At 32.2% G+C, this 27,876-nt stretch overlaps 8 protein-coding genes and 1 long non-coding RNA gene across 10 annotated transcripts; 2 read left to right on the plus strand and 7 right to left on the minus strand.

The window, feature by feature from the left end:
* Window positions 1-1,302: 1,302 nt before the first annotated feature.
* Window positions 1,303-3,019, plus strand: LOC123676456 (homeobox protein EMX2). The gene is made up of 3 exons (XM_045612356.1): window positions 1,303-1,599; window positions 2,517-2,725; window positions 2,788-3,019. Exons 1-3 carry the CDS (start codon window positions 1,353-1,355, stop codon window positions 2,941-2,943), a joined length of 612 nt encoding a protein of 203 aa, XP_045468312.1. The 5' UTR covers window positions 1,303-1,352; the 3' UTR covers window positions 2,944-3,019.
* Window positions 3,020-3,153: 134 nt separating this feature from the next.
* Window positions 3,154-3,949, plus strand: LOC123676457 (TM2 domain-containing protein CG11103-like). Its single transcript, XM_045612357.1, has one exon. It carries the CDS (start codon window positions 3,251-3,253, stop codon window positions 3,791-3,793), a length of 543 nt encoding a protein of 180 aa, XP_045468313.1. The 5' UTR covers window positions 3,154-3,250; the 3' UTR covers window positions 3,794-3,949.
* LOC123676453 (docking protein 3) lies at window positions 3,916-5,898 on the minus strand. Its single transcript, XM_045612352.1, has 3 exons — window positions 5,627-5,898; window positions 4,970-5,550; window positions 3,916-4,914 (listed from the first exon to the last, which is right to left on the minus strand). The coding sequence occupies exons 1-3, from the start codon at window positions 5,693-5,695 to the stop codon at window positions 4,164-4,166; spliced, it is 1,401 nt and encodes a 466-aa protein (XP_045468308.1). The 5' UTR covers window positions 5,696-5,898; the 3' UTR covers window positions 3,916-4,163.
* Window positions 5,899-6,299: 401 nt separating this feature from the next.
* LOC123676455 (THO complex subunit 7 homolog) lies at window positions 6,300-7,498 on the minus strand. 2 transcript variants are annotated; one of them, XM_045612354.1, is made up of 2 exons: window positions 7,294-7,498; window positions 6,300-7,180 (listed from the first exon to the last, which is right to left on the minus strand). In XM_045612354.1, exons 1-2 carry the CDS (start codon window positions 7,334-7,336, stop codon window positions 6,570-6,572), a joined length of 654 nt encoding a protein of 217 aa, XP_045468310.1. In that variant the 5' UTR covers window positions 7,337-7,498; the 3' UTR covers window positions 6,300-6,569. The 2 variants fall into 2 exon arrangements, with proteins under 2 accessions (XP_045468310.1, XP_045468311.1); XM_045612355.1 differs by having other exon boundaries at window positions 7,246-7,485.
* A 372-nt stretch (window positions 7,499-7,870) lies between these two features.
* On the minus strand, window positions 7,871-9,116 carry LOC123676454 (acyl-protein thioesterase 1). Its single transcript, XM_045612353.1, has one exon. It carries the CDS (start codon window positions 8,990-8,992, stop codon window positions 8,336-8,338), a length of 657 nt encoding a protein of 218 aa, XP_045468309.1. The 5' UTR covers window positions 8,993-9,116; the 3' UTR covers window positions 7,871-8,335.
* Window positions 9,117-9,274: 158 nt separating this feature from the next.
* LOC123676458 (eclosion hormone) lies at window positions 9,275-10,529 on the minus strand. The gene is made up of 3 exons (XM_045612358.1): window positions 10,224-10,529; window positions 10,003-10,112; window positions 9,275-9,643 (listed from the first exon to the last, which is right to left on the minus strand). The coding sequence occupies exons 1-3, from the start codon at window positions 10,235-10,237 to the stop codon at window positions 9,486-9,488; spliced, it is 282 nt and encodes a 93-aa protein (XP_045468314.1). The 5' UTR covers window positions 10,238-10,529; the 3' UTR covers window positions 9,275-9,485.
* Window positions 10,530-11,862: 1,333 nt separating this feature from the next.
* On the minus strand, window positions 11,863-12,540 carry LOC123676460. Its single transcript, XR_006746945.1, has 2 exons — window positions 12,121-12,540; window positions 11,863-12,054 (listed from the first exon to the last, which is right to left on the minus strand). It is a non-coding gene; the product is annotated as an uncharacterized LOC123676460 (long non-coding RNA).
* Window positions 12,541-13,706: 1,166 nt separating this feature from the next.
* On the minus strand, window positions 13,707-14,771 carry LOC123676461 (cytochrome b5-like). The gene is made up of 3 exons (XM_045612359.1): window positions 14,463-14,771; window positions 14,130-14,299; window positions 13,707-14,074 (listed from the first exon to the last, which is right to left on the minus strand). The coding sequence occupies exons 1-3, from the start codon at window positions 14,577-14,579 to the stop codon at window positions 13,969-13,971; spliced, it is 393 nt and encodes a 130-aa protein (XP_045468315.1). The 5' UTR covers window positions 14,580-14,771; the 3' UTR covers window positions 13,707-13,968.
* A 1,221-nt stretch (window positions 14,772-15,992) lies between these two features.
* Window positions 15,993-18,930, minus strand: LOC123675647 (ras-related C3 botulinum toxin substrate 1). Its single transcript, XM_045611089.1, has 4 exons — window positions 18,767-18,930; window positions 18,548-18,679; window positions 18,073-18,305; window positions 15,993-18,014 (listed from the first exon to the last, which is right to left on the minus strand). Exons 2-4 carry the CDS (start codon window positions 18,661-18,663, stop codon window positions 17,776-17,778), a joined length of 588 nt encoding a protein of 195 aa, XP_045467045.1. The 5' UTR covers window positions 18,664-18,679; window positions 18,767-18,930; the 3' UTR covers window positions 15,993-17,775.
* Between the last annotated feature and the right edge of the window lie 8,946 nt (window positions 18,931-27,876).

Here is a 27,876-nt window from a genome sequence, read left to right on the forward strand (position 1 = left end):
AATTAATGCTTCATAAAAATATTCATGTTAATTGAGAGAATTTAAGTACAAAAGTAATGCCGATTTGATAATCAATCCAATCAGTTTTATATTTTGCGTGTAACCATAGAATAGAATGGTCGCCCATTGGTGGCCAAAGCCTTGAACTAATTCTGGCTAGACTACTGCGTCCTCTGGAGGCTAAAGCCTTGAACTAACTTAGACTACTGCTGCCGCCCTCTGGTGGCCAAAGGATTGAACTAATTTTGGCGACTAGTGTCGCCCTCAGGTGGCCAAAGCATTGAACTAATTCTGGCTACTGCTGTCGCCCTCTGGTGGCCAAAGCATTGAACTAATTCTGGCTACTGCTGTCGCCCTCTGGTGGCCAAAGCATTGAACTAATTCTGGCTACTGCTGTCGCCCTCTGGTGGCCAAAGCATTGAACTAATTCTCGCTACCAGTGTCGCCCTCTGGTGGTCAAAGTATTGAACTAACTCTGAGTTAGTTCAAAGCTTTAGCTACCAGAGGGCGACACAGGTAGCGAGAATTAGTTCAATGCTTTGGCCACCAGAGGGCGACAGCAGTAGCCAGAATTAGTTCAATGCTTTGGCCACCTGAGGGCGACACTAGTCGCCAAAATTAGTTCAATCCTTTGGCCACCAGAGGGCGACAGCAGTAGTCTAAGTTAGTTCAAGGCTTTAGCCTCCAGAGGACGCAGTAGTCTAAGTTAGTTTTATGCTTTAGCCTCTAGAGGGCAACAGCAGAAATTTTTCGTCATAACTCTCAATCCTATGAAGTCGCGTTTTCAAAAAAAATCGTTTTATATTATTCTTGTATACATAACAATTTGACCCAATGCGCCCAAAAATTTTCAATTCTTTTTCATGGCATCTGCTGGGGAAATGAAATAATGATGCAACTTTAATAATCCGTCTTGAGTACTCCCGTGGGAACGGTTAATATATTATTGATCAGATATAAGAAATTATTTTAGGAGAGTTTTGAACGATCAATTAAACGTTTTAATTTGTCTATGCAGTGCTCAACATTTTATTGAAATTAGGAATTCTGTTATTTGGCATAGGATGCTAATCATATTTTCATCATTTTAACAAAATACCAACCAATAAATTTTTGCCCTACTGTTGAAGTGCAATCACTCCGCTCAATAGCGGTCCTCTAAAAGATCCTCTACGGTAGGATGATGTCCAAACCTCTTCAGAACTAGGAAGTAATATCTAGAAATGATTTCATTTCGCAAGTAGACGGAAGTTATAGCCACCAAATAAAGATAAGAACGTCCAATTAAAACAATTGAGCGGCTATTGCTTGTATCTTTGTTAGGAAAGTCCTACAGATATTATACCCACTCAATGAATATTCATATCTGGCATAGTCGACCTGATAGACGTGAAAAAATGTCTTTTTTCATTGAGAACATACTTAAGACAGAACCTTGTCACAATAAGGGTAAAAGTGATGTCGATTGTTGTGCTTATACTACTGGAAGGGATTTGGTACAACCTATACCAATCTATTCTTATGACAGAGGTACTTATGCTAGCTTTGAACAGTGGCAAAAGTACCGCTACTATTACGATTTGTATTATAACATGAAAGGTATGTTTAATATCAATTTAATATAAATTAGGTATATTAATTGTTTAATTCTACTATGTGAAAAAAAGATATTGCTCGAAATTAGTAAATAAAACACGAAACACAATGCAAATTTTACAGCAAGGTTCATTATTTCCACGCAAAATATCTCTACGCACGTGAAAAAAATTTAAAATTATCAATGTAAAAAAATTCAGTAAATAGGTCATTGTTTCCGAGTGAAAATTTTAAAAAACTAACAACTTCAAAACTTTGCGGTAGAAATTATTGTATTGTGTATCGTGGTTTGAAATTTCATGATTCTGTAGAGTCAATTTCTGTAAATACCTATTTTTTTAAATTTTATTCCTCAATTGTTTGCCTTCGAAATCATAGATCGAGTTCTGGAGGTAGGAGGTTCAAAGCGATTTATTATTCAAGAAACTTTTATTGTTTCAAGAAAAACGGTGGAGGGGCGGATTTTTTGAGTGCTCTTTCCCCGAAAAGTAACCAATTCCCGTTATTTTCTACTTTATCAGTTATATCTTTTTAATGAAAGTAGTATTACCTAATTGAGACGCACTCTATAGAAATATCTTATCTATAATTTTGCGGAAATATATGGTCAGAATATCTTAAATTTATATTTGATATTATATTGAAGAACAAGGCAATACTACTATACTTATTAGACAGGATGCTAGATATTATCTAGACTAAAAATTACATCATTCGTTATTCCTGATTATTTCAACAGTAAATATGAAGAAACCCCGATAGTATTGTGGTTACCTGATTTCTATTTCGAATGTAGATTTTTTTTTATAACAGAAAATTTCAAACTTATTCACATGATAATATTATAGTTATTAAGCCGTAAATCAACATGTATGTGTATAACACAATTAAGAGGTAAATGTACAATAATATTGTTTCAGACCCGAATCATTTCACCTCAGGAAGGATCAGCCAATCTTCATTTTCATTCCATTCAAATTTAAATATCTATTCGAAAAAAAAAGGAGGCCAAGTTCGGTTTTCATTAGAACAAACTGAAGTATTAGAACAACGGTTCAGTTCCCATAAATACTTGAGTCCAGAAGACAGGAAATGCCTTGCCAAAACCCTCAATTTATCAGATAGACAGGTAATTTTCATCTACGAAAAAAAGTACTCATGTTATATTAAACATAATTTGATTGATTTCAGGTGAAAACATGGTTTCAAAATCGACGCGCCAAGTGGAGAAGATCTCAATTAATAGAGAGCAATGAAAATTTATCCCTGAAATTTGAACTAGAAGATCACGTTAATGAAGTATCTCGCTCATCATATCTAAACGTTATGTATGATTTCAAAAAATAATATTACAAAATGAATTAAAATGTTACTATATAAAAATGTTCCCATCCTTTTTAATTGAGATACAAATAAAAGTCTGGCTTTGTTTATAAACACATTGTGACTAGAGGATTATGAATGAAGAAAATTATGAATCAAATTGATATTAGAAAAATAGAATAGAAGAAAAACAAAACATTTTTTATGCGTATTGTCTATATGACATCTCTACTTTGTGGTCTAAGTTCCATAGGTTAGTCTTTGACAAATTGAATCAAAATAAACATGAAAATCAGTTATTCTTCAGCCAGTGTTTATTTTGTGAGATAGGATGATAATGAAGCCTATTATTTTTATTATTTATCCATTTTTGATCTTGTACGTTTCTGCAACTAGCTCTGATGTCAACAGCACTGAATTTGACCCATTTGGACCTTTAGTGAAATGTAATTTTTTACCGGACGAATTTATTGAATGTCAAGAACCCATTGATCATAAGGGAAATATAACAGCCAAGGAAGAATTAGGCTATGGCTGTGTTAAATTTGGAGGTATGAAATACGAAGCCGTAGAGAGAACCAAAGTACCATGTACAGTATTAGAAAGGATTGAATGTTTTGGGAATCGAACATTTTTCAGAGAGGGCATTCCCTGCATAAAATATTCAGATCAGTACTTTACTAGTACTCTCCTCTACAGTATTTTACTTGGTTTTTTAGGAATGGACAGATTTTGTTTAGGACAAACGGGAACTGCAGTAGGGAAGTTATTGACATTGGGTGGAGTTGGTATTTGGTGGATTATTGATATTGTTCTTCTTGTTACTAATAACTTAGTACCTGAAGATGGTAGCAATTGGAATCCATATGTTTGATGTATTCAAAAATTATATGTGAATTCCAAAATGTATAGACTGTATAATATGTAATTGTTGACTTTTGTGATATGTTTACACAATATTAATTAGTACTAATATATGTAAGTAAAAATATTCTATTTATGGTAAAAATATATTTCAATTATAAAAATACAAGGCACTTTATAATTTCACTTTCATAAACAGGAAACCAAAATATATCAGCCTTTAAAAAAATATTTTTATTGAAAGGCACCGTGGTATAATTTTCGTAACAAGCACATAATACTTTAATATAATACATTATTGAATTAGTAAAGTAGTAAATTAGTAAATTGAGCATAAGTTTCAATATTGAATCAAAAAATTTTAGAATCTGACCAAGAGACTAGACTTGTTTTGGCTTACTTATTATTGCATAAGGTTCATCGTTGTGAAATTGATGACTTATTTGACTGTCTTTTGATTTATTTAGATGTTTTGACGGAACAAAATTCTTAGGAATTTGCTTATCCGCATTATTATATGCTATACCCTTTGCTGTTGGTGCCACTAATATTTCATCATATTCATTGAACGATGGAGGGTCATTGGATGTAACTTTTACTTGTTTGTAACTGCTATTGTTATATTTACTTTTAGTACCGAAAAAATTTAATTTATCATAGTCTTCTTTACTTTGAGGTTCCAAATTAACTTTAGGAACAATCCCCTTGATTGGTCCTTTTTTAATAGTTCCCCAGGACATATATTCTTCCTCTGGTTCTGAAGCTTCCTGGTGATCTACTTCATTGAGTCCCATGGTTCTCCAAGCTTCGCTCTTATATTCAATTTCATCATATTTATTAACTGTTTCATATATTTCTTTAGAACCATCATCTTTTGGAGGTATATTCTTCCTTGGTGGCTTAACAGGTATAGGTCTGCCAACTGATTGTACTTTATTCACAAGCATATCACAAACTTGAGGTTCAATATCATGTATGGAAGTTGAAGTCGAGAGAGAATATGGTATTGGGCTTCGAGATCTAGCCTCCATGCTCAAGGCTGGGTGCAAAGAAGAGTCCATTTCGAATAGTGTTGGGAATGTCTCATTAGAAAGAAGTTTCTTCATCGATTTAATCTTTGATGAAAAACACCTGAAATTATAATTTATGTGTAGGTCGGCAATGTAGCTATAAAACAGTGGATTACCTAAATATTTCTTGCTGGTCGGAATGCTGAAGGTAAAATATTCCTTCTCCAGACTCACATTTCCTTCCTGCCTCAAAGGTGAACATTCCATTTTTGTAACCGTATCTTCTAATAAAACAATAGGGCCATGTATAAAGCAATTTGTTATCATGACAATTCCTCAATTGGACATTATTATTAGTTAAAACTAGTAAATACTGTTTAGCTTCCAAACCACATCTCGTAGAAGCAGGAGACGAATGAAGTTTTACATTAAATATACCTTCCCCAGATGGACAGTAAAGATCATTATCTTCTTCAACACTGGTTATTTTAGAAGAATCATCTGGGAAGCAAACTGATTGTAAAGATGATAACCATTCTTTCATCAAACCTGACGAAGCAACTTCGAATTCATGATTACAAGATTTTGTAGTGATTATAAAACATGTTTGTGTTTTTTGAGATATCTTTTTGGTGTCTCGCAAATATATAATTTTATACAGTTGTTTTGTTGTATCGGTACCGTCATATAGTTCAAGTCTCTCTACTCCTAATTTGCTGAACTTGAACAATAAACAATGCTTTTGGTGCCAAGATTTCTGAAAAGACATAGAAATGTGTGCACAAGCAAATAGAGGAGAAGAGAATTACTAATCATTCAATTGTTGTACCTACTTTAGATAAAATCTTTCCAGCACCTGGTACAAATAAATTACCATAATGAATTGGTCTTTCATGTTCCATTTTACATTACACTTCTTGGTCAGTGGTTAAAAAAATATTCATTCTAAATTTAATGATGTGACTGTTATGCTATCACATCATTTCAGACGTAAGTTATTTGTCAACTTCCTGGTGATAAGACGGGCGTTGCAAATTGTGAGGATCAATTTTGAAATGAATGCAAAACATACATTAGTCATTTATTTTCATGACATAGATAGGAATTTAACCTAAAAATGTTTCACTTGAGAATGCAAACAGAATACTTTCTAATTTGTTCGATTATATAACTCGTTTCTGGTATTGATTTATAGATGCCGCTGCAAACACTAAACTGAATTAAAAAAATTAAAATTTATTTTAATATTCAATAACATTCCATGAACAAATGCTATCTAAAAATTTCATTTGCATGAAATTGATATTTATAATTTTTGAATTACTAAAAAAAATATTTTAATAGATAATCAACAAGTAATGTTTCTTTTTATTTTGAACAAATAAAACTTGACAACTGTTGTATTAAAAAAAACAAGGCTCGGTTCAAAGCCCGCAGGATACTATCGATTATAATGGATTTCATCATACCAATTGAAATATTCTAAGTGGAAATAAATGAAATGAATTTTTAGTAATTTATACATTTTTAATTGTTCCACATTTGAAAGAGAAACCGATCAATACATTCGTCATAAAATTATTCTCATCTTCAAATCCAAATGAATACCCATACAAAAATATTTATTAATGAAGTGGATTCGTAAAAAAATTATTCCTACAAACAAAAATAACAAATTTTTTTAAAAGAAATTCAAATTAACTTTCAGAATATGTGTAAATACATACAAATGAATATTTTTCATTATTATAATTCTCCTAATAATTATTTAAATCTTCACTCTGACATTGGTTCAGGTTCCGGACTATTTGTGATATCTATTAATGACATACTTATATTGGAATCTTCATTTTCAACTTCGTCAAGCATCGCTCTCAGTTGATTGGCACTTGTGACTAAAACATGAAACTGTTTCTTTCGTAAGTCAAGTTTCATCTCAAGGGATTTGCTTTGTTCTTTCAAGTTCTTCAGTTCTGTTTGTAGATTATTGAGCATTTTATTTGTTTCTTTTCTGGCCGGATGCCCTACAATTGTATTGGCAAGTAAATCATACATTACATGATTTTGCTTCCATATTTTCGCCTGCTTCAAATTATTTTTGCTCTCTTCAATTGAATCTTTGGTTTTTCCTATTTCCATTTCCAACTTTTCCTGAATTTGACTGTATTTCATCAATTGTTTAGTTGATGTTTTCCTCAATATTTTAGAACGTTTGACGGAAAATTCACATAGTCCTAATTGCCACAAAGTTCGATCAAGAGCAATTTGATTATCGATAGGTTCAGGAGAATGTGCCCATTTAGTTAAATTTTTCAAGATGACGTTTAACCGTCTATCATCTCCAGTTCCATCACCATCGATCAAAAGTCGTCTTCTTATCACCTCCTCTAAAAATCAAAACACAATGAATTATAAGATATTTATCCTACTCCTACAGCTGTTTATATCTTACCGTCAGACATGCTGAATTAATTTGAAAACTCGGATAAACTCTACTCACTTTTATCAACAAAGCACAAACATAGGTTATGTTTCACGTTCATAGACCAAAGAATGAATGTCGGTAACTAAGTTTTATTTCGTATCTAAATAGCCAAATTGTGATGATTAACAAATTGAAAATAATTAGTTCAGTTGCCTTTACGACTATTTAATTTCTCATGACAGAACAGTCTTCGAGAAACTGTTATTTTGAAAATATTAATCGATTAGGTCTATGAACCATTTGTTGCGGAAATGGAAAGATTAAAGATTCGTTCAACTACGTTTAAAAGAATATACTCAGCTCTACATTTATTGATTCTAAATGAATAACTTGATTCATCAGAAATACTCAATATCAAAATTATTAGTTTTTGTGGTATATATTGATATTTGAATTGAAGAAAATGTATAAATGCTAAAAATTTCTTTTTTAAATAATTTAAGTGTCATTAGATGTAATGATATAACAACGTTGATTTATCATGTATTTACTAAATTCATTGATGCCCATGATGATTTAAATATTGTAATTATTGCAATCATATCACCATCTTTAACGCTTCTTCTTAGGAGGGGAAAATTATGTTCTGCTATTTTATTAATGAATATAATATATTCAAATATACAAGAGGGTCTTCAGACTCCTTATTTTATTTTTGCTCCAGCAAATTGTTCATAAGGTTTGTTCAGATACAGAAAGAATGAGGTAAAATTAGCTACTTTTACTTGAGCACTATTCAGTTTAATAAATTACTATTGTATCTATAACTATAAGTTCTTTCAATAAGAACTGATAATAAGCTATATATGAATATTGGTTGTCAATTTCTAATTATAATTAAAATAAGCCAATTCAACTATGTGGTTTCAAATAAAAAACATTATTTCTAAAGAAAACACACAAAATTCATATTATTCTATAAAATTTGTTTAAACATCGATGCTCAAGGAATGTAAGAGGTTGTTCATTTCTTATATTAATATTCACTATGCTCTCAATGGACTTACACTAGCTTTGAGAAGTACCCTATTATGATAGAATTGCATTTGGATCTCGATTAAACTGGGGGAAGACTATTACTGATGAATTCTTTCACATCACGGAGTTCTTCTTCTGAAGATGAGTGCAAAAGACCTCTATAAGATTTAAATTCTGGTTTTTTAAGTAATGTGTTCAATATTGAGGCAGTCATTTGTCCCCACTTGAAAGAGACAAGAGGATCACAATCTCCATGACATTGAAGTATCTGAAGTGTATCTGGACACTTCATGGCGCCTGGGAATGACTTATTCAGGGGCAGCCATCCAGAAAGGCATATAACTCCACCAAGTTGCTTTGGCGATGTCAGAGCGGAGTAAAGAGCTAGAGCTCCACCTTGCGAAAAACCTCCAATTACAATTCTATCGTGAGGAATGCCGCTTTTAACCTCTTCATCGATCATATTATGAATTTTCTTGGTTGCAGATTTGATACCTTCTTCATCTTCAGGTCCTGAATCATCTAATGATCTCAAATCGAACCAACTCGGCATTGTGTAACCAGCATTGAATGTTACTGGCATACTTGGTGCTGTGGGGCATATAAGCTTGCAGTAGGCAGGTTTTAAGGCAGCCATAGTGCTTGACCATCCATGGCCGGTGTCCCCTAACCCATGAAGAAATATTAATGTAGCAGTTTGCTTCGCGGAAGCTGACACTACAACTGGGGAAGTCATGACTGTTTTCTTTTTCACGGAGATCTCTTCAATAGAGATTATTTTATTTGTTGCAATCGGATAAGATTAAAATCTACACATAAACCATTTCTTTCAACGTATATCAGCTGTCAGTGTCAAAAGTTTTGACGTTGAGGCAAAGAATAATATTTAAATCATAGAAGATAAAAGTCTTAATTGGTCTTACCGGTTGAAATATTAATATTCCAGTTTGATTGAAAAATTTGAATTATTCAGTTTACCAAGGTTTTAATTATCATGAATGAATAAAGGAAAAACGTATTACATTTGAAGTTTTTGGGTTGGTATATTATATCATATTCTACAGTAGAATAAATTATTAACAAAATAAATTAGCAACAAAATTGTTTCAACAGACTTATTAAATAATACATTAACAAATTCAATAAAATCGTACCATTCATAGGTACATTATGGTAAATATTCCATTTTTATTCAGTTTTCAGAGTATTGTAGTAGATAAATCGCACTTTTAATCTAACTTATTCAAGAATGGTGCAACTGAAGATATATCATCACAATCTGGAATGATCTTCCCTTTGAATTTAATACAAGCATCACCACAAAGTTCTCCATCAAAATAGGGCCCGTACATCTTTTTGCAAATGGCACAATTTCTGATACATATACCTGAAAAACAAAAAAAGTAGTGAATATAAAAATATTTTATTTGTAAATTCGCGAAGCTGATTATTGAAAATAAATTGAATGTCAAATGGAACAATGATATATAATTTCCATTTTTAGAAGATACAAGATCATATTTTTTACTGAGGAGTCCTAGAACTTATGGTTTCGGAGTAATCTATTTTCAGAAAATAATTTGTTCATTATTATCCTTATAATTACGCTTTTAGCTTCTGACGGGCACTAGATAGAATATTTATTTTTGACTGTGCTTTCTAAAGATTTGAAATAATATAGGAGCAAGTATAATAATCCATAGTGTGAAATTTGGAGATTTTTTTTGTAGTTATTCTCAAACTTACCAATTGGTTTGGTATTCCTGGAACCAGTCTTATAGGCTTCAAGATGCACAAACATGCAACAAACAAAAACGAACAAGACTGTTATTCGCAGCATATTCGATTTATTCTTTCTGAAATAAAAAAAAATATATATATTTTTCATCAGATAAAAGGTAGAATGAATCTTCTTTATGCGAATGAATAGAGTAAAATATTCATTTCCAATCAGCAGAGAGACCTACCCACATGCAGTCATATTTTTTCAACAATGATTTGATTTTAACGAATATGCAGAACGTAACTGGAGTAGGAAGAAAATGAATTTTCCTTTTATAGATTATTTTCTGGAAATTCTAGGTCTTCGCCCGACAATATCAATTCAATGGCCTTTTGTGTTTTTGCACCATTTATTATTTCCTTTTAAGGTGGCACTCCACTCATTCACTGATTTCTCCGCAAATTATTGTTGGTTGGTGGAAGAAAAAAATTGCTAACTGATACGAGATAATCTTCAACTATTCATAATTGTTGAGGATACATATATTGTAGGAATGTTTGAATTTTTTATTTCTATGATATATCTTTCCTATGTTGATTTTATACTGGCATATTTTGTTTTTGTGGGTAGCTATATGTATAAAAGAAGTTTAACATATTCAGACAATAATAAATATGTGATAAATAGTACAGAAGCAATATGTAGAAATTGAGAAATATAAAATGCCCATGAAAATTTCCTTTCGTTTTGGTTTATTCCATTTCAATAATTAATAATAATTTACGTGTTGCAATGTGTATGTTTCAAAAATTGTATAAAAATTTTTGAGTATTTACTCGATTTTTTTCTGATTCTAGTGACGTGTTCAACAAGAATTCTGCATGAGCTTGAAGTTATGTTTTTACATCTAAATGTCAAATTTCATCTCTCGATCGAAGTTGTGGTTTTGAAATTATCATGGAAACAAAATTTCGAACGGCCATATGTACGAAACCCCTATTCGGATTTTTGATCGCATTCGAGAGTTATCGTGTTGATGAATCAGTCGGACAGATTCGTCATCTGTCGAACCTTATCATTTGTGACCATTACCGGTGCACAAATAATTTATTGAATATAAATTTTTCATTACATAAAATTTTTTCTCTATTTCAGTATCGTAATGAGTTCATTACAGTTCTAAAAACAGTGCTGTAATGAACTCATTACAGCATCGTTTTCAGTTATATTTTTCGTTTTGTGGTTGTCCATTTTGACTTCCAATCCTATCAAATTTCAGCAAACGTCAATAATTATCAATATAATATAATTTGGATATAGGGAAATGATTTGCAACATTATTCGCAATTTCTCTTAATTTTGGTGGTGTTAAATCGATTTCGTCAGACATAATTTAATGCGTAATTGTAAATTATTTCAAAATTCGAAACGTAAAATTCATATCCAAATTCCGTGATCTGTCAATTTTCGTAACAGTCACACCAACTGCCAAGATATGATACAAATGTCACTGAATTTTTCTTTGGATTTCGACAATATTTCACAAAACTCGACTGAAATAGAGAAAATATCGTCTAAAACTCGTTGCAGAAGGCAATTGCAACACTCATGCGTTCGAAAACTCGCTCCTTGGTCGCTTGTTTTCGAATTTCGCATTCGTGTTGGAATAGGAGCCCATTCTGCAACTTGTATTAGAATATACTATTACGTACTTGTCGAGATATTTTGCGGTAAAAGAGAAAGAATGAACAATATTGTAAAATGCAATGTTTTGTCCTTGATGTTTACGACCGGATGGACAGAGTCGCGAATTTTGACGAAATAATAACTAGATTATAACTAGATCAAGAAGGCAAAATGAAATATTCAAGTTTATTACTCACTGGTATCCAAGAAGGTTTTCGTGATGTCGCAGAGGTCTCAACTATCTAGAAGCTCCGAGCCAAGCTCGACTTTATACCCTGCATCTTTCCAAAAGACGCTGCGATGCTAAATCAATTAATTATCGTATCTGTTATTTACTCCTTCGTCTCCACTATACATCCATTAAGTAGAGGAAGTAAAGTGGACAAAATCTAGAAAAACCAAATACAATTAATCACAATCGTATAGGAACTAGTTGAACAAAGCGAGAAACATACCGAGGAATAAAAACCTGCAGGAAGTGTAACCTGCTGGTGATTAACCACATCAGGCGAAGAAGAGATATTTCCGCGTGGATATGGAGAAAAATTGAATAAAACAGCTAATTTGGACCATTTTCAGGGTCTAGTTCGGCGTTCGCTTCGTAATGCCGGCTTGTAGAACTGAGCGTTTTAACTTTCACAAATTCCGGAAACTGCCAAGTAAGGATTGATTGATCCAGTCCTGTACAGATGACAAATTATCTTATTCAAATTCGACTGTGTTGAGAAGTATTAATGCGATCGCTCGATGAGATAAAATTACAATCGATCAGTTTCGATTTAAACATTAGATCTTATAACGCCTTCTTAGATTTTTTGAGAAATTTACGACGGGTGTCATAAAGCTTTGCTATAGTTTGAAATCTATGGGAGTGTCAAAAATCAACTGAAATAATTTGATAGAGCAAATCACCACGATGAAAGTTCTATGAAACCCGCCATTATTGACGTTTCATTTGTTTCATAGAATGCCCTATGATAGAATGAGATATCGTCGATAGGTAATTAAATGATTTTTTACAAGCCAAAGAGCTTTGGACGGGGGCAGTGCCTGGATGGGTGATCGCTAGGTGGATGAATCTGGCCAGGAATATTTGTCAGCGAATGATTTTGAAATCATTCTTTAAATTTATAGAAACACTCAGATGCGATAAATTATTTAATAAATATTAAATTACATAAACATGTAGTGATTCGATTCTTAAATTTTATGGACTCATGGACAAATAAATAAGACAACATTATTTTTTCCATTCTTGTTTTTTTATACAGGATGTTCCTTAATTGGAGGTACAAACGAAAGTGACAGGTTCCTCGCATCAAAAAAAAGTCCGCTTTGTTATCGAGATACAGAGTTGGTTTTTTTTCAAGCTTTTTCCTCATAACCCCACAAGATATTCATCTTAAATTGGGCATTGATATTCCATTTTGAAGATTTCATCATGTAATATGCTAATTTTAATGCAAATTCTACAGGGTGATATTTTTTCTGGAACAGTATCCGCTTCTTTTCTCCAGAATTTTTATTGGTGGATCACTGGTAGTTTAGAAAAATATAAAAAAAACTTTGGTCTACTACAACACTTTTTCGTTTCTTGTAGTTTTGTCGTATCTGCTACCGATTTCGAGAAAAAAATTTTGAACTATTCGATAGTATTATCCTCAGTAAAATCCAAATTAAAATGAAGACACTAAGTAAGCACTGATGAAAAAATTTATCATAAGTTTTGGTACTTATTTACCCAAACTAACATAGATTCAATAAACTGGTAGTCATCACAAAAGATTACGAATACAAGAAACACCCTGTATCTCAAAAACAATTCGTTTGCAGGCCCATGTTTGTGGTACTTTTTTTCTTAAAATTATCTCTCATTTTCTTTTGTATTTTCAATTTAGGAACATCCTGTACATAATCCTTTTTCTTACAAGTACATTATTCATTTAGTTTATACTGAAGAGTTTTTAAAAAACTTCTTTAGATTCTGAATAAAATTTTCAACTTTTACTTTCAGTGAAACAAAATTGAAGAGAAAAAAATGTTTTAGTGTTAGATTGTTTTATTGATGTACATTTCTTTAGGCAGTTTTCATTTAGTTATCACTAATAGTATTTTTTTTTAATATAAAATCTAATTCATAAAATTTAAGGTATATTAACACACTATAGAGTTGATAACAAAATAACAAACATATTAAAAATAACAACTAATTACAAAAATTGTATAAAATAATACAGAACAAACAGGAATTGGTGAACGGTCAAAAAATAAAATACTTTAAAAATGCTCCAACTTCTTTTGCATCAATTACTCGATGAACGATAAAGTCTGTAGGCTATGAAAGCTCCAATAATCACACCAGCTATTGCCAAATTGGCCACCATACAAGCCTTTGCTCCTTTTAGTCCTCTGAAGTAAAAATGGATTAATAATCAATCGAAATAAAAAAAAGATTCCCACTTACTTTGGTCCATGACGACTTTTTTCGTAGGAGACTTTTTCTGAATCAATAATTTCTCCTATCAGGTATTTTTGCAACATTTCTCTAGCTTCAGTGGAGTGTTGAGCGTCTAGAAAGGGTTGTGTGGCATCTTTTCCAGCTTCCGCTAAGATAAGGTCTTCCCCTCCAGGGTGCTAGAACAAGAAAATCCATGAGAACACAAGATTTAGTTATCAAATAGAAGAACTATGTTGAAAAAAAGTTGCCTTCAAATTGAAAACAAGAAACCGTCACTAGGTGTGAAAAATAACAAATATATTTCTACTAAATAATAAATATACCTGAGTTTGTACTCACCTCATTAAGGAAGCTTGTCACATCATAAACGTAGTTATATATAATGATCCATGTCCTGGATTTGTCATGATTTGCAACATCTTCAAGTGAATATCTCTTTAGTTTTTGATTTTCCATTTTTGAAATTTTGACTACACGTTTTTCTTAGCTTTTTCACTAAAAGGATAATTCCTGTTAATAATATCAGTTTAATTTGTCTTTCCAGTCTATTTCTCCAGGATTTTATATTAGAATGTGTATCAATTGGTGAAGCACGTGCAAATCATTGAATTATTTCGCAATATTAGATTCTCTAAGTTGTATGATCAAAGTATGATGTTGCTAATAACGAATGACGTCAAAGTGCGAAACCTTGAGACAAGGGCGTATCCAGCAGGTGGGCTACAAGAAGTCAGTTTTCAAATTTTTTTGAACTAAAGATAACATATGAAAATAAAATTTGTTATCTGTATAAAACCGAGTAATTTTCTTTTTCCTATAATGGTTCCCAATATTTCGGTCCTTACTTCATAGTAATTCGTTATTTCGAAGGAAATAAAACAAAATTAATTTGATTCCCAATATTATCATCCTCTAAATCAATATCTCAGCTTCTAGTAGGGGAATTCATCAAATTTGTACGTTTATGATTCATAGATGTGATTAATAAATATATCTACCTCCAAAATCATATATTATGTAACTATAATACCTTATCTTATCGTGATTTCTTAGAAAATTAATACAATTTTTAAGTATGAGGGAGCAAACGATGGCAGTAATGATGTTTGGCTTTTTTCTGATCTCCCATAGTTAAATATCTTCTCTAGAAATTTAACTTGAGTAAGAAGAAAAAAAATTATGTATGGAGCAAAGGTTTCCACAAGATTTGAGTGAAAACTTATACTCTAAAAGTATTTTCGAGACCCCCTGCCCCCTTTATTCAAATAATGAAGATTCAAGAGGTCTACTTCCCTACAATAAAGGAAAATATCGTAAACCTATTTTGATATTTTATATATTGTCAATAATCATTTGAAAATTGCTTAAAATTACATGGAAAGTGTCAAAACATACTAACTCATTTTCTCTGAATATGACAATGACAAGCGCATGCGTTAAATGAGTGCTGCCACCTGGATTTTCCCTTGACATAGTTCCCCATTTTTTTAAATTTGGTCGAAACTTTTGCCAAGATTTTAATTCACCCAAGGTGCAGTTCAGCTTTCTACATCTAATAACTTCTTATTTCGTGAATTACCTAATTAGTTATTGCTACTTAATATGTTCATCACACAATGTTTGAAAGGAAAAATAAACCTAATATGTGTTGAAAATTAAATCTGTGATAACGACGTTAATAAGATTCGATGTGTTTTAATTTGATCTGTTGAAATCTTTTTCAAAGATTAAGTAATAAAATTTAAAATTGTTATTTTGTTTTACAATTTTCCACTATAGTACAAATCGAGTTTTTTGATTTTTTACCAACTGTAGATATTTTTATTTGGGTTTCTATCAGGGAGAGAGGAAGTCAAGAAAAAACCAAGATTATATTATAATTTCTATAATATAAATTTACATACGAATGTAAAGTATTCGGTCAAAATTTTTATAATAAAACAAAATTAAAAAGTTTGTGAGATTGTGTGCAGTCATTAATTGTTGAATTGTGACTAGAAACAACGTTACTTTGGTCATTTATATATTAGTGTAAAGAACTCATAACAATTTTGATTTAATGAGAAAATTCAGATAATTGAACAATATAGAATATCAACAAGTCGCTACATATTCGATAATGTGGAGAATTTTACAATGAATAGTGCCAAGATTTGTAAACTCCTCTCCATTTTACAATATAGATATGACCACATACCGTAGAGAGACAAAATAAATTTGTATATGTAGTAACTCGATTTAAAGAAAGACGAGCATTTCCCAATAAAATTAATCTCATTTTCTGAATTCAAATCCTATGTAACATTTATATTTATTGTTAGACACATAAGAAGTCGAGTATTGATACAAATTACCAAAAACAACTGAAAAATGGCACAAATTAGTCTCTTTTTTTACAATATACCATATCAATAATATCCCATATATATGTAATTGACATACAAAAATATCTATTCTCATTATCTACTAAAAAATTGTTTATGGAAACCTAACCAGAGTGTGTTCAAGAAAGTTTCAACTCAAAGGAATCAATTGAAAATATAAACATTCAATGTTGATACTCCCTAATTAAAGTCATAAAAATAACCTTTAAATTCTGCTGCCTTTAAAAATCACTAACAATATTTCTTTTCAAGAAGCTTGTTATATGTAGATATGTAACGTAACACTTTGAATTCAAATAGCAAAAATATTTTATTTGCAAGTTAGAATTCAGTGCAAAGAAGCTGCAGAATTAAATTTTACCACAATCATTATTTTTTCATAATATCACTGGAGCCATATAAATCAAAATTTTGGAAGAAGTGATCTTTCTTTTCATAGTTGATGATATTGGCAATTTGTCACCAAACTGTTTGTCTTGTCTTCTCATGGAAAATCGAATGAATATGAAAAAAGCTGTAGTAAAGAAGTTGTTGAAGAACCTTGGAAGCAGATTCGTTCTCAAATATATTTGGAATGTAGGATTATTGTATTGTCACAAATAGCGACAAACTTTAAATTTCAAGAGAAAGGATTTATTTTGGTTGTTTCAATATCAAAAATGCAACAAATATGGCACTACTCAAGAAGGAAGAGTTGATTTCCGATTTAAAATATCATTCTACCATGAAATAGTCTTTTGAAATTCATCTCAAACCATTGTAATAATATTTTTCTTCAATATTTTAATGCGTTGGGAAATGAAATGTGCACAGGTCAACAAGGCTTCTTTTTCGTAATTTATAAATGCAATAACATCCGAAATGCAACGATAGGGTTACTACGAGAGAATAAGTCGATGTTTTGTTCGATGATACTAATGTAAATGGTAAAAAATGAAAAAAATGGCAATTTAGACTACAGAACTCATTATTCAAAATCAAAGTTCATGAAGAACTTAGGATATTAAGAAATAAGAAGGTGAAAGCAAATGGTTTTTGTGAAATTCAATGAAGTATGAATAATAGAGAGTGATGAAATATTGAAATCACAAAAATATTTGTTCTTCACAACATTAGTCTCAAATGAATTCTTATTACAAAATATATAAGGTTGTCATTTTTAAATTTCATTCAAGTTTAATGACAGATCAACTCAAACTGTCCAGATTCACTGGGAGAGAATACGAAAAAAGGATAAATAATATTTTAAAATATGCAACTAAAAATTTTTACATGACAAGACACTTGCGTTGACGACGTTTCTGGGGTTCTGGTCTCAAAACGGCCCTAACTGCCTCATCAAAAACCTGTTTTAATCCCCTTTGTGTGAGAGCGGAACATTCCATATATTTCACGGCTCGTACCTTATTTGCGAGCTTTTGGCCTTGTTCTCTTTTTATAGGGCTCAGTCCTTGGTCAGCTAATGAGTTAAGAGTTTCCCTGTCATCTCTCAGATCTATTTTTGTTCCTATGAAATTAAAAAGTTACAGATTTCTGTTCGAACCATGTTAACATCAATATCTCACCAACTAAAATCATAGGTGCATCAGGGCAGTGATGTTTGATCTCCGGATACCATTTAGAGGTTACATTCTCAAAAGACGATGGGGAGGCTACACTAAAGCATATTAAGAATACATCTGTTTGAGGATAAGATAAGGGCCTTAACCTATCATAATCTTCTTGACCTGCTGTATCCCATAAACCAAGACTTACAGATATTCCATCAACAACCATAGGAGCAGAGTAGTTGTCAAAACTAGAAATATATATAAGACTCATCATCGCATTGCATTAATTCTATTATATATTTTTATTCGAATATTTTAAGGAACTTTTCATCAAATTTACATTGAGCTTAGAGAATTTACGATATTATTAGATTTTTCTCAAAGGAAAAGTAAATTATACCACTTGCATATTAAAGCAGAAAGGAAAATTTTTTCAGTTGGTTAAATCAGATGTAATTGAAAGATGAGAAGAAAAAATTAAGTATCTTACACTGTAGGAACATATTCTCCAGGAAAACTATCAGTTGTGTATGAAATCAACATGCACGTTTTTCCTACAGTTCCGTCTCCTACAACAACACATTTGATAGGACGGCCTGAAGACATTATCTATAAACTTTTGCTGCAACAATGACAAAATATTATTTCGTATTATAACCTAATAAAGAGGTGGGCTTGGCTTATCATGCATATTATTAAGTTGGCTCACCAAATAAAAATAAATTATTATTAGAAGTTATTTATCTCTTATATTAATTTTACTGTATTCTAGATGTTAGGAAAATGTTCGAGATGATCACATCCAAATTCTACAAGTAAATTATGCCATTTAAAATTTTCATTTTCCTCTTCTGGTATATATATATACCAACTGTCAGAGTGACAGTTATTTAATTTCTATGACTATGACTCATTAGTCATAATTGTTTTTTATCTCTCTGTTAAAAAATTGATGTATTCATTTATTTTCATATTATGGTTTCCTTAGGCAATTGAATCTTGAATCTTATTAATATTTCATTCATCTAAGAACCTAGAGCTAAAATATAAATTGAATGAAAAAAAAATATTTTTGTCTCCATCTGTGTTTGATTACATGAACTAACTCAGGGTAATTACCATGTGCCATCTATACAAATGTTTAAGCACTAATTTATAGTGTCATAATCATTCCATAGATGACGAGTCGGTCGGTGATACACATAAACCTATAACAACATTATTATAGGTCTATGGGCGATACATAGTGGCCATCAATAAGAAAATTTTACAATTAATGGGTAATTTGGAAATTCATTAATAGATGGTTAACAAACGTGTATAGGCGCCATCTAAATAATATTTCGAACTAACAATTAGTGTAGTAAGCCAATAATAGTTGGCGCACACGGTCTAAGGAAGAATTCTTGATCAGCAGGTTGGTACAGTGAACTCCCAGAAGATCGCGTATCCATTTGTTGAATTTCATGTTTCGATTTCAGTTCTTCGAAATTGATTTTAGGCTAGTAGGTCTTTAGTATATATTCAGGATATATGCTATATTTTATATTTCTAGTTACTCTCAACACGAACGAATCTGGTGTTATTTAGATGTTCATCTCTATCATTTCTTCACAATGTCTAATTTTCGAATTTCTGCCGGGAATAGTCCCAGAGGATAAGATTCAACTCACTGATGACGAATATATTCTTAAATTTGATTCTGTCCGTCCGGACGGTTGTTCAGCCTCATAGACGATAACTCTCGAACGAAAAGACCTATAAGCTTGAAATTTTCAGGGTAGGTTCGGATCTCGAATGCTGTGTTCAAGTTCGTTAATGATCAAAATCTAAATAGGAGTTTCGTAAATATTGCCGTTCGAATTTTTCAATTTCTGTTAATTTCGAAATTGTAGATGGGATCGAGTTAAAAATTTGCGTTTGGATGTAGAATGGCAATTTAAAGCCTCGTTCAAAATTTCAAGCTAATCATATAATCAGAACCATAACATAAGAACTCGATAAGAATATTTGAACTGAAATACCCTTAGACTATAAATGTAAGAATATATAAGAAATATCCATAGGCATGATATCATATATGACATTAGTTACATTTTTCATCGCTGTACTTGAGGAGTCTTTTCATACAGGGTGATTCACCGCGATGGCCTATTAGACGTTTATGGAGAACTAATCATAATTTTGTGCTGAAATTTTGCATATTGGGGTTTGAGACAATGATCTTCCTCCCTAAAACATTTTCAGATCTGTACAACTTCCGGTATACCGGAAACAGACTACTACTACCTTATTTCAAGGCGCACACCCAGTATATTATTTCATCATTAGATAGCTTAAACTTTTCGTTTTCATTTTAGGTATAAGGTTTGCCCCCTATTTTTATGCGTAGAATTGACCTAAAGAATGGAAAACATTGGTTGTTATAAGAAAATCTTGAGTTTTTATGAATTACTCAACTTCATGATCTTCTCATGAACATACTGTACATTTTTTCTGCAAAAATATTCAAAAAATGTGATTTCTCATCGTCACCAATTTTCTTATAAGAATCCCATTAACTCATGAAACGTTGATTTTTTACCCAAGTTAGATATTGCTGAAATTGTCATCTAAGTTATCTAATGATGCAATAATATACTGGGTGTGCCATTTGAAATAAGAAGTAGCAGTTTTTTCCGGTATGATCGGAAGTTGTAAAGACCAGAAAATATTTCAGGGCGGAAGATCATTTTCTCAAACCCCAACATGGATATTTTCAGCTCCAAATTATGTTTAGTTTTCCATAAACGTGTTATAGAACATCACGGTGAATCACCCTGTATAAAAAATAGTATAGTACAACCTTTCAATGAAAGTTGTAACTATTCTAATATTCCTAACTTATACTGATCACTCAATCCGTCCGGCAACACCGCAGATAATTTTTTCCCTCCTCTATCTTCCTTCCCTAATGACAGATCACGAAAATGTCAATACGCTCTATTAGTGATGACGTCACACACCGCCATTTTAGTTCTTCTGTCAGTGTTCGGAATCCAAACAAACAAATTGTCATTCAACTTAGTACGTTGTTGTTGAAGAAATTGGCTCATTTCGATAAATAAGATTATTTAAGGAACGATTTTACTATTAATTGATAGACAGAAGGCACGATGTTGTTATTATGTTTAGGGAACAATGGCAAGTTAATTTATCCTAGTGGTAACACTGATCATATTCTATGATTGTATCAATGACATGTATTGCGCAGCCGCATATAGTCTTGTCTTGTCTATGAGTAGTACGTCATAAGTTGAATAAAAAAAAACTTGGAAGCCGTTGTTCTCCTGTTCTGTTTAAGAATAAAACTTATATTATAAAAGTGTTAAAACAGTTATTCGATCCACTAAACCCACGTTTAAAAACAGGTTATGGGCCCAGTCGTGCAACTGGAATAAAAACAATTTAACGATACGTTTTTCGAGTGTGTGAAAAGTAAAATCGAAAAAACCACGTGTGGTGTAAAATGGCAGATAACACGACCACGACGACATTAAAATTAAATGGTGATAATTGGCCCATATGGAAGTTTCAAACCAGTATTATATTAAAAGGACGAGGTCTTTTCGAGATCGCGGATGGTTCAAGAATAAAACCCAGTTCAGGAGATGAACTTAACAAATGGCTCAAGGACGACGCAAAAACTCAAGAATTGTTGGTTACACGTATGGAAGAAGGTCCTCTAACTCACTTACTGTCATGTGAATCTGCGAAAGAAATGTGGACCAAATTAAAAACGGTATATGATAAAGAATCAGTTGTAAGTGTGCATTTGCTACAACAAAGGTTTTTCATGCTCGACTTTGATTCCTCTGTGAATACATTTATATCCAAAATTGAGGAAATAAAAACCAAATTAAAGACTGCAGGTGAAGTTCTGTCAGATAAAATGATAATTACTAAAATCTTGATGACCTTGCCAGAACATTTTAAACACTTCAGATCAGCATGGGAGTCAGTTCCAGATAAAAATCAAACATTGGAAGAGTTAACCTCTAGATTATTGCTTGAAGAAGAAAGATGCAAAACAGTAGAGTCGACAACAGCACTAGTAAGCAAAACGAGTTCTCAGAATAATCCAACCAAAAAATGCTACATCTGTGCAAAAGCTGGTCACATAGCAAAGAACTGTTACTTTCGAACTAAGAACTCTAAGAATGATAAGGCTGATAAAACAAATAAATTTTGCAGTTACTGCCGAAAACAAGGACATCTAGTTCAGACTTGTTGGATCAAGAAGAAAAAGGAAGAACCGTCGAATAAGAATCCTGTCAAAGAAGAAGTGGAACACAACGCTTTTATGGTATATTCAGATGGTGTAAAATCAGGTGATTGGTACCTTGACTCGGGAGCCACTGAACATATGACATGGGATAGAAGCTTGTTCGAGAAAATGTTCGAGGATCGAACCCCTAGGATGGTGCAAGTTGGAAATGGGCAAACATTGGAGGTAAGAGGATATGGAAATATTAAAATGTGGTCCTATAATGGAAGAAAATTCATTGAAACGTCATTATCGAATGTTTTGTATATACCTGACCTAAAATTTAATTTATTCTCGGCTGGATGTGCTCTTGATAAGGGATATTTCATGTCATCTGATAATTCATCATGTAAGTTTTTTGATAAATATGGAAATATTAGAGCCCAGGCACTAAGACAGAATAAATTATATAAAATGCAGTTCAAGAAGGAAATGTATGAAAACAAAATAGAAAATGAATTAACTAATAATATTTCTGAATGTATGACAGTTAAAAATATAGAAAATTTAGAGACTTGGCATCACAGATTAGCACATCAAAATATTAAGTACATCAAAGATTTCCTTAAAAAAATGAATGTTGAGTATATAAACAATGAATTTATTTGTGAATACTGTTTATCGGGCAAACAACATAAATTAAAATTTCAACATAGTGAATCACGAGCTACTGTACCTTTAGAGCTAGTTCATGCAGATGTGTGTGGTCCTATGGAAACACCTTCGTTAGGAGGAGCTCGATATTTTTTATTATTTAAAGATGACTACACCTCATATAGACATGTTTATTTCCTAAAGCAGAAATCTGAAGTAGCAAAAGCAATTGAAAATTATATATCTATGGCAGAAAGGCAAACTGGTGCAAAGATGAAAGTTTTGAGGACAGACAATGGTTTAGAATTTGTGAACAAACAGGTAACGGAATGTCTGCAAAGCAGAGGTATATGCCACCAACGCACAGTGGTATATACTCCCCAACAAAATGGAAGGGCGGAACGAGAAAACCGAACATTGGTTGAAGCAGCCAGGACAATGTTACATAGCAATAAAAATTTGACAAAAATGTTTTGGGCAGAAGCAATAAATACCGCTACATATGTTCTGAATCGCTCTGGTCCAAGCATTGTTCAGTTTAAAACTCCTTTTGAATTATGGAATCAAAAGGAATATAAGATGGAAAATTTTAATATTTTTGGAAGTAGAGTTTCAGTACTAGTACCTAAGGAAAATAGATTGAAGTGGGACACAAAAAATGAACAAGGATACTTCCTTGGTTATGGAGAAGACACAAAGGGATTTAGAGTGTATTTACCTGATAAAAACAAGGTTGTCATACAGAGGGATGTAATATTCCTACCAGAAAAAGTTCAAGAAACAAAAGGTAAAATAACTGAATTCTGTAATATTGAAGAAAATCAAGACTTGGAGTTAGAAGATACCCAAATTGATAATATTGTACACGATGAAGAGACAATTACCGATGAAGAAGAGTTGGATCCAGAAATCAGTGAAGAAATAGTGAATGGAAGATATAACCTGAGAAGAAACTTAAGAGGAAACCCAAGGTTTGAAGATTTTGAAATGGATTTGGATAGTTTGTTGTTGACAGTTACAGAAGATGACGAACCAACATGCTATGAAGATGCTATGAAAAGCGTTGAGGCTGAGCAATGGAGGAAGGCAATGGAGGAGGAAGTAAAATCGTTGCAAGAAAATGAATCGTTTGAAGTAGTGTGTGATAGTGATGTTAAAAGGCCTGTCATAGAGTGCAAATGGGTGTATAAGAGGAAGAAAGACGAGTTCGGTAGTGTCACGAAATTCAAAGCAAGACTTGTTGCAAAAGGTTTTCAACAGACAATTCCATTAAACGGCGATATTTATAGTCCAGTAGCGAAATTAACTTCTGTAAGAATTTTCTTAGCTATATGCAATAATTTAAATTTCAGGATACATCAACTTGATGTATGTAGTGCTTTTTTAAATGGAGAAATAGATGATGATGTATATATTTTATTACCTAAAGGTTTTAATACTGACACAGGAAAATTTGCAAAGCTAAGGAAGTCCTTATATGGATTACGATCCTCACCAAAAAATTGGTATAAAAAATTTAATGATTTAATGATGACATTGAACTTTGTAAGATCTCAAAATGAATACTGTATTTACTACAAAATTTCAGGCTGTTCAAAGATTTTTGTATTGATCTATGTTGATGATCTATTAATTGCCGGATCAGATGAAAAAGAGGTTGATGATCTAAAAGTTACTTTGAATCAACACTTTAAAATGAAAGACTTAGGAGGTATCAGTTATTTTTTGGGTATGCACATCACACAAAATGTATTGAAAAATGAAATCATAATCAACCAAACTTTATATCTAAAGAAAATGTTGAAAATTTTTAAAATGGAAAACTGTAAACCTTGTAATACCCCTATGGAACCAAATTTTAGACATGATGATCTTAAACGCAAAAATTCTGAAAGTATAGAAATTGAAGAAAGATGTAGAGCAGCAATAGGTTCTATAATGTATGCCATGTTATGCTCTCGCCCAGATCTATGTATAAGCATAAGTATCCTAAGTAGATATCAATCAACTGCAAGTTCACAACTTTGGCAATCGATTAAACGAGTTTTAAGATATGTTCAAAAAACACAAAATTTAAGTTTAGTTTTTAGAAAAACTGATTTTCAGAATGAAATTGAAGGATATGCTGATGCAGATTGGGCTGGGGATAGAACAGACAGGAAATCTACGTCTGGTTATGTATTTAAAGTTTTTGGGTGCACAGTCAGTTGGTGCTCTAGAAAACAATCATCCGTAGCTCTGTCTTCAACAGAAGCGGAATATATAGCTTTAAGCTTAGCCATAAGTGAAGCTTGTTGGCTTAAGAGTTTAATTAGTGATTTAAAAATTTGTGATAGTTTAAATGTCATGATTTATGAAGATAATCAATCGGCTATCAAAGTGTGTAGGAACCCAGAGTTCCACAAGAGACTCAAACATATTGATATTCGTTATCATTTCATTCGAGACAAAATAAATGATAAAACAGTTTCACTAAAGTATATTCCAACCAAACTGCAACTCGCAGATTTGTTCACGAAACCGCTGTCTCTAAGTTCATTCAATAATTTTACAATCAACTGCAATGTATTTTAAGAAATTTTTTTGGGTAACTTACCATTGAGGGGGAGTGTTGTTATTATGTTTAGGGAACAATGGCAAGTTAATTTATCCTAGTGGTAACACTGATCATATTCTATGATTGTATCAATGACATGTATTGCGCAGCCGCATATAGTCTTGTCTTGTCTATGAGTAGTACGTCATAAGTTGAATAAAAAAAAACTTGGAAGCCGTTGTTCTCCTGTTCTGTTTAAGAATAAAACTTATATTATAAAAGTGTTAAAACAGTTATTCGATCCACTAAACCCACGTTTAAAAACACACGAGATTGATGCCAGTAAGTTCGAACTTGAAGTTCAACTAATAAACACGGCTTTATACAAAATCTGGGGAATGATACAGGATTCAAACTTACTGGTGTTAAGCTCGTTCCTTCTGTCTATCAATTAATACCGAAATCGTTCCTCAAATACTCTTAGTTATGAAAATAAGTCAATTCCTTCAACGACACCGTATTTATTTTAATGACAATTTATTTGTTTGGATTCCGAACACTGACAGAACTACCAAAAATGGCGTGTGATGTCACACTAATAGAGCGTATTGACAGATCACGAGAATGTCAATTGGAGGTGTTTCGTCTTAAAAATACCTCAGTATCCACAAATGATCAGTGATTTAGATAAAACAATTCAACACTTTTCCAACATGATTGAAGCTTGTATCATTCCACGATGAAATGACATAACCTACTGTATCTACACAAATGACATGAGAAATGTCAAAATTTAATACACAGTGTTGCCATTATAATCATGTTAAATTGTATATAACATTGGAAATTGGATCGGAAAGATCATCTCGAAGAAGAAACCTATCCAAGAAAGCCAATGGTCTTTCCTTCTCCACGTTATCCCATTTTGGATAAGTAATTCAACAACTTGAATTCTTTCGGGACCTCGAAGTTCACCAGGCTCACGTCCCTTCGTTTCGTTAATTATTCTTAGTTCGCCATAGCATAAATTCATAAACAGTTTTATCGATTGCTTGGCGTTTGTTGTATTGGTTGAGCATCTGGTTGCCATGGTTGGACAGGTCGATTGGCGTCCATAAAAATATCGAACACGCAGCGTAATAAAGGTTATCGGGTGTGCAGGTACGGGTAGAACGGAACATTTTCTAACCGTCGATACGTCATTAGCTATAATTTATGGTCGATACGAAATATAGAATTGTCTACCAGTCGTTCATTCTGGCCCCTTCCATGCAATCGTCGATTTCGATGGTTTCAAGGAAAAAACATGCGAACTGTCACAGAGATTTATTATATTATGGTATGAAAATTATTGACGAAAAAATTAGGGAGGCAATGACGTGAAGTTACGGGGTTGTACGCCATAGAGGAATAAACATAAATTTTTACATGTCCCCAACATGGTTAGATTACGTTGTCGGATTGGGATATATTTTCAAATCCACAATTTTAGTATATCGTTATGAATGTATATTATATTGAATGAAATATATTTATTTGAGTGATTCCCGATTGAATATGCAAATTTGAATATTTGGAATCCGATATTTTTTCTAATTGTCGAATTTATAATAAGCAGAAATTTATTATTTTCTGTATCTACCTGCTGAAATCCAAGGTCTGGCAACTTTTGCTCTCCTAGTGTCATCGGTTGTTTCACGTCGTTTGGCGCTCTTGAAGTTTGTTTTCTGAATTTCTGATATATTTAGGTATTTATTTCAATATATTTTGAGTTGATATGAAACGTTGATTGACTATGGAACATAAGAAGTGCGGTGTTTGTGGAGAAACTCGTGAATTGAGTGAAATATCGTATCACTGATATGTTTTCATTTCCGCGCGCTTCTTGTCAAATTTGATAGTTCATGTTGGGGACAAAATTTGCTTACTGAAAATGATATATGCTCCCTCTATCTATGTTTATTACATTGAGATTCGAATTCATGTCACTTTTTCACATATTAGGAATGTAGATTTCTGCTTCAATATAAAGGATTTTCCAAAAAGAGATTTCGTTTTGAAGTTTTTAAACAAAAACGTGTATATTTTAAGAGAAATCATTCATTACAAATTGAATCGATGAAGGAACATTTGCATACCTGTGTTTTGGTCAACACTTCGGGTTACAGGAGCAATATTTTCAGTTGTTCTTGAGCGACGCACACGGTGTTGATCCTTCACATCACTAATCAGCTCAAATTTTCAGTTCCACTATTTTCATTGATTTTGTAGTGAATTTTAACAATCTCAACGAGTTGTTGAAGTGTGTATCGTTCCATTTTACTAATGGCGTAGTTTTTACCCGCCAAATGTCAGAAGATGACAGTTTCAAATGTGACAGCTG

The sequence above is a fragment of the Harmonia axyridis genome, chromosome 3 (assembly GCF_914767665.1).
Source record: "Harmonia axyridis chromosome 3, icHarAxyr1.1, whole genome shotgun sequence".
NCBI classification, from domain to species: domain Eukaryota; kingdom Metazoa; phylum Arthropoda; class Insecta; order Coleoptera; family Coccinellidae; genus Harmonia; species Harmonia axyridis.

Bases quoted from the DNA above. Each gene is read 5' to 3' on its own strand.
- LOC123676456 (XM_045612356.1), top strand. From the start codon at position 1,353: ATGAATATTCATATCTGGCATAGTCGACCTGATAGACGTGAAAAAATG. The intron at 1,600-2,516 runs GTATGTTTAATA...ATATTGTTTCAG, and splicing joins TTTGTATTATAACATGAAAG to ACCCGAATCATTTCACCTCA. The intron at 2,726-2,787 runs GTAATTTTCATC...GATTGATTTCAG, and splicing joins TCAATTTATCAGATAGACAG to GTGAAAACATGGTTTCAAAA.
- LOC123676457 (XM_045612357.1), top strand. From the start codon at position 3,251: ATGATAATGAAGCCTATTATTTTTATTATTTATCCATTTTTGATCTTG.
- LOC123676453 (XM_045612352.1), bottom strand. From the start codon at position 5,695: ATGGAACATGAAAGACCAATTCATTATGGTAATTTATTTGTACCAGGT. The intron at 5,551-5,626 runs GTAGGTACAACA...ATGTCTTTTCAG, and splicing joins CTGGAAAGATTTTATCTAAA to AAATCTTGGCACCAAAAGCA. The intron at 4,915-4,969 runs GTAATCCACTGT...TTATAATTTCAG, and splicing joins GACCAGCAAGAAATATTTAG to GTGTTTTTCATCAAAGATTA.
- LOC123676455 (XM_045612354.1), bottom strand. From the start codon at position 7,336: ATGAACGTGAAACATAACCTATGTTTGTGCTTTGTTGATAAAA. The intron at 7,181-7,293 runs GTGAGTAGAGTT...TTTGATTTTTAG, and splicing joins TTTGTGCTTTGTTGATAAAA to AGGAGGTGATAAGAAGACGA.
- LOC123676454 (XM_045612353.1), bottom strand. From the start codon at position 8,992: ATGACTTCCCCAGTTGTAGTGTCAGCTTCCGCGAAGCAAACTGCTACA.
- LOC123676458 (XM_045612358.1), bottom strand. The intron at 9,644-10,002 runs GTAAGTTTGAGA...TTTGTTTTTCAG, and splicing joins CAGGAATACCAAACCAATTG to GTATATGTATCAGAAATTGT.
- LOC123676461 (XM_045612359.1), bottom strand. From the start codon at position 14,579: ATGGAAAATCAAAAACTAAAGAGATATTCACTTGAAGATGTTGCAAAT. The intron at 14,300-14,462 runs GTGAGTACAAAC...TTCTTGTTCTAG, and splicing joins TGACAAGCTTCCTTAATGAG to CACCCTGGAGGGGAAGACCT. The intron at 14,075-14,129 runs GTAAGTGGGAAT...TTTTTACTTCAG, and splicing joins AAAAGTCGTCATGGACCAAA to AGGACTAAAAGGAGCAAAGG.
- LOC123675647 (XM_045611089.1), bottom strand. From the start codon at position 18,663: ATGTCTTCAGGCCGTCCTATCAAATGTGTTGTTGTAGGAGACGGAACT. The intron at 18,306-18,547 runs GTAAGATACTTA...ATATATTTCTAG, and splicing joins GGAGAATATGTTCCTACAGT to TTTTGACAACTACTCTGCTC. The intron at 18,015-18,072 runs GTGAGATATTGA...TTAATTTCATAG, and splicing joins TGCACCTATGATTTTAGTTG to GAACAAAAATAGATCTGAGA.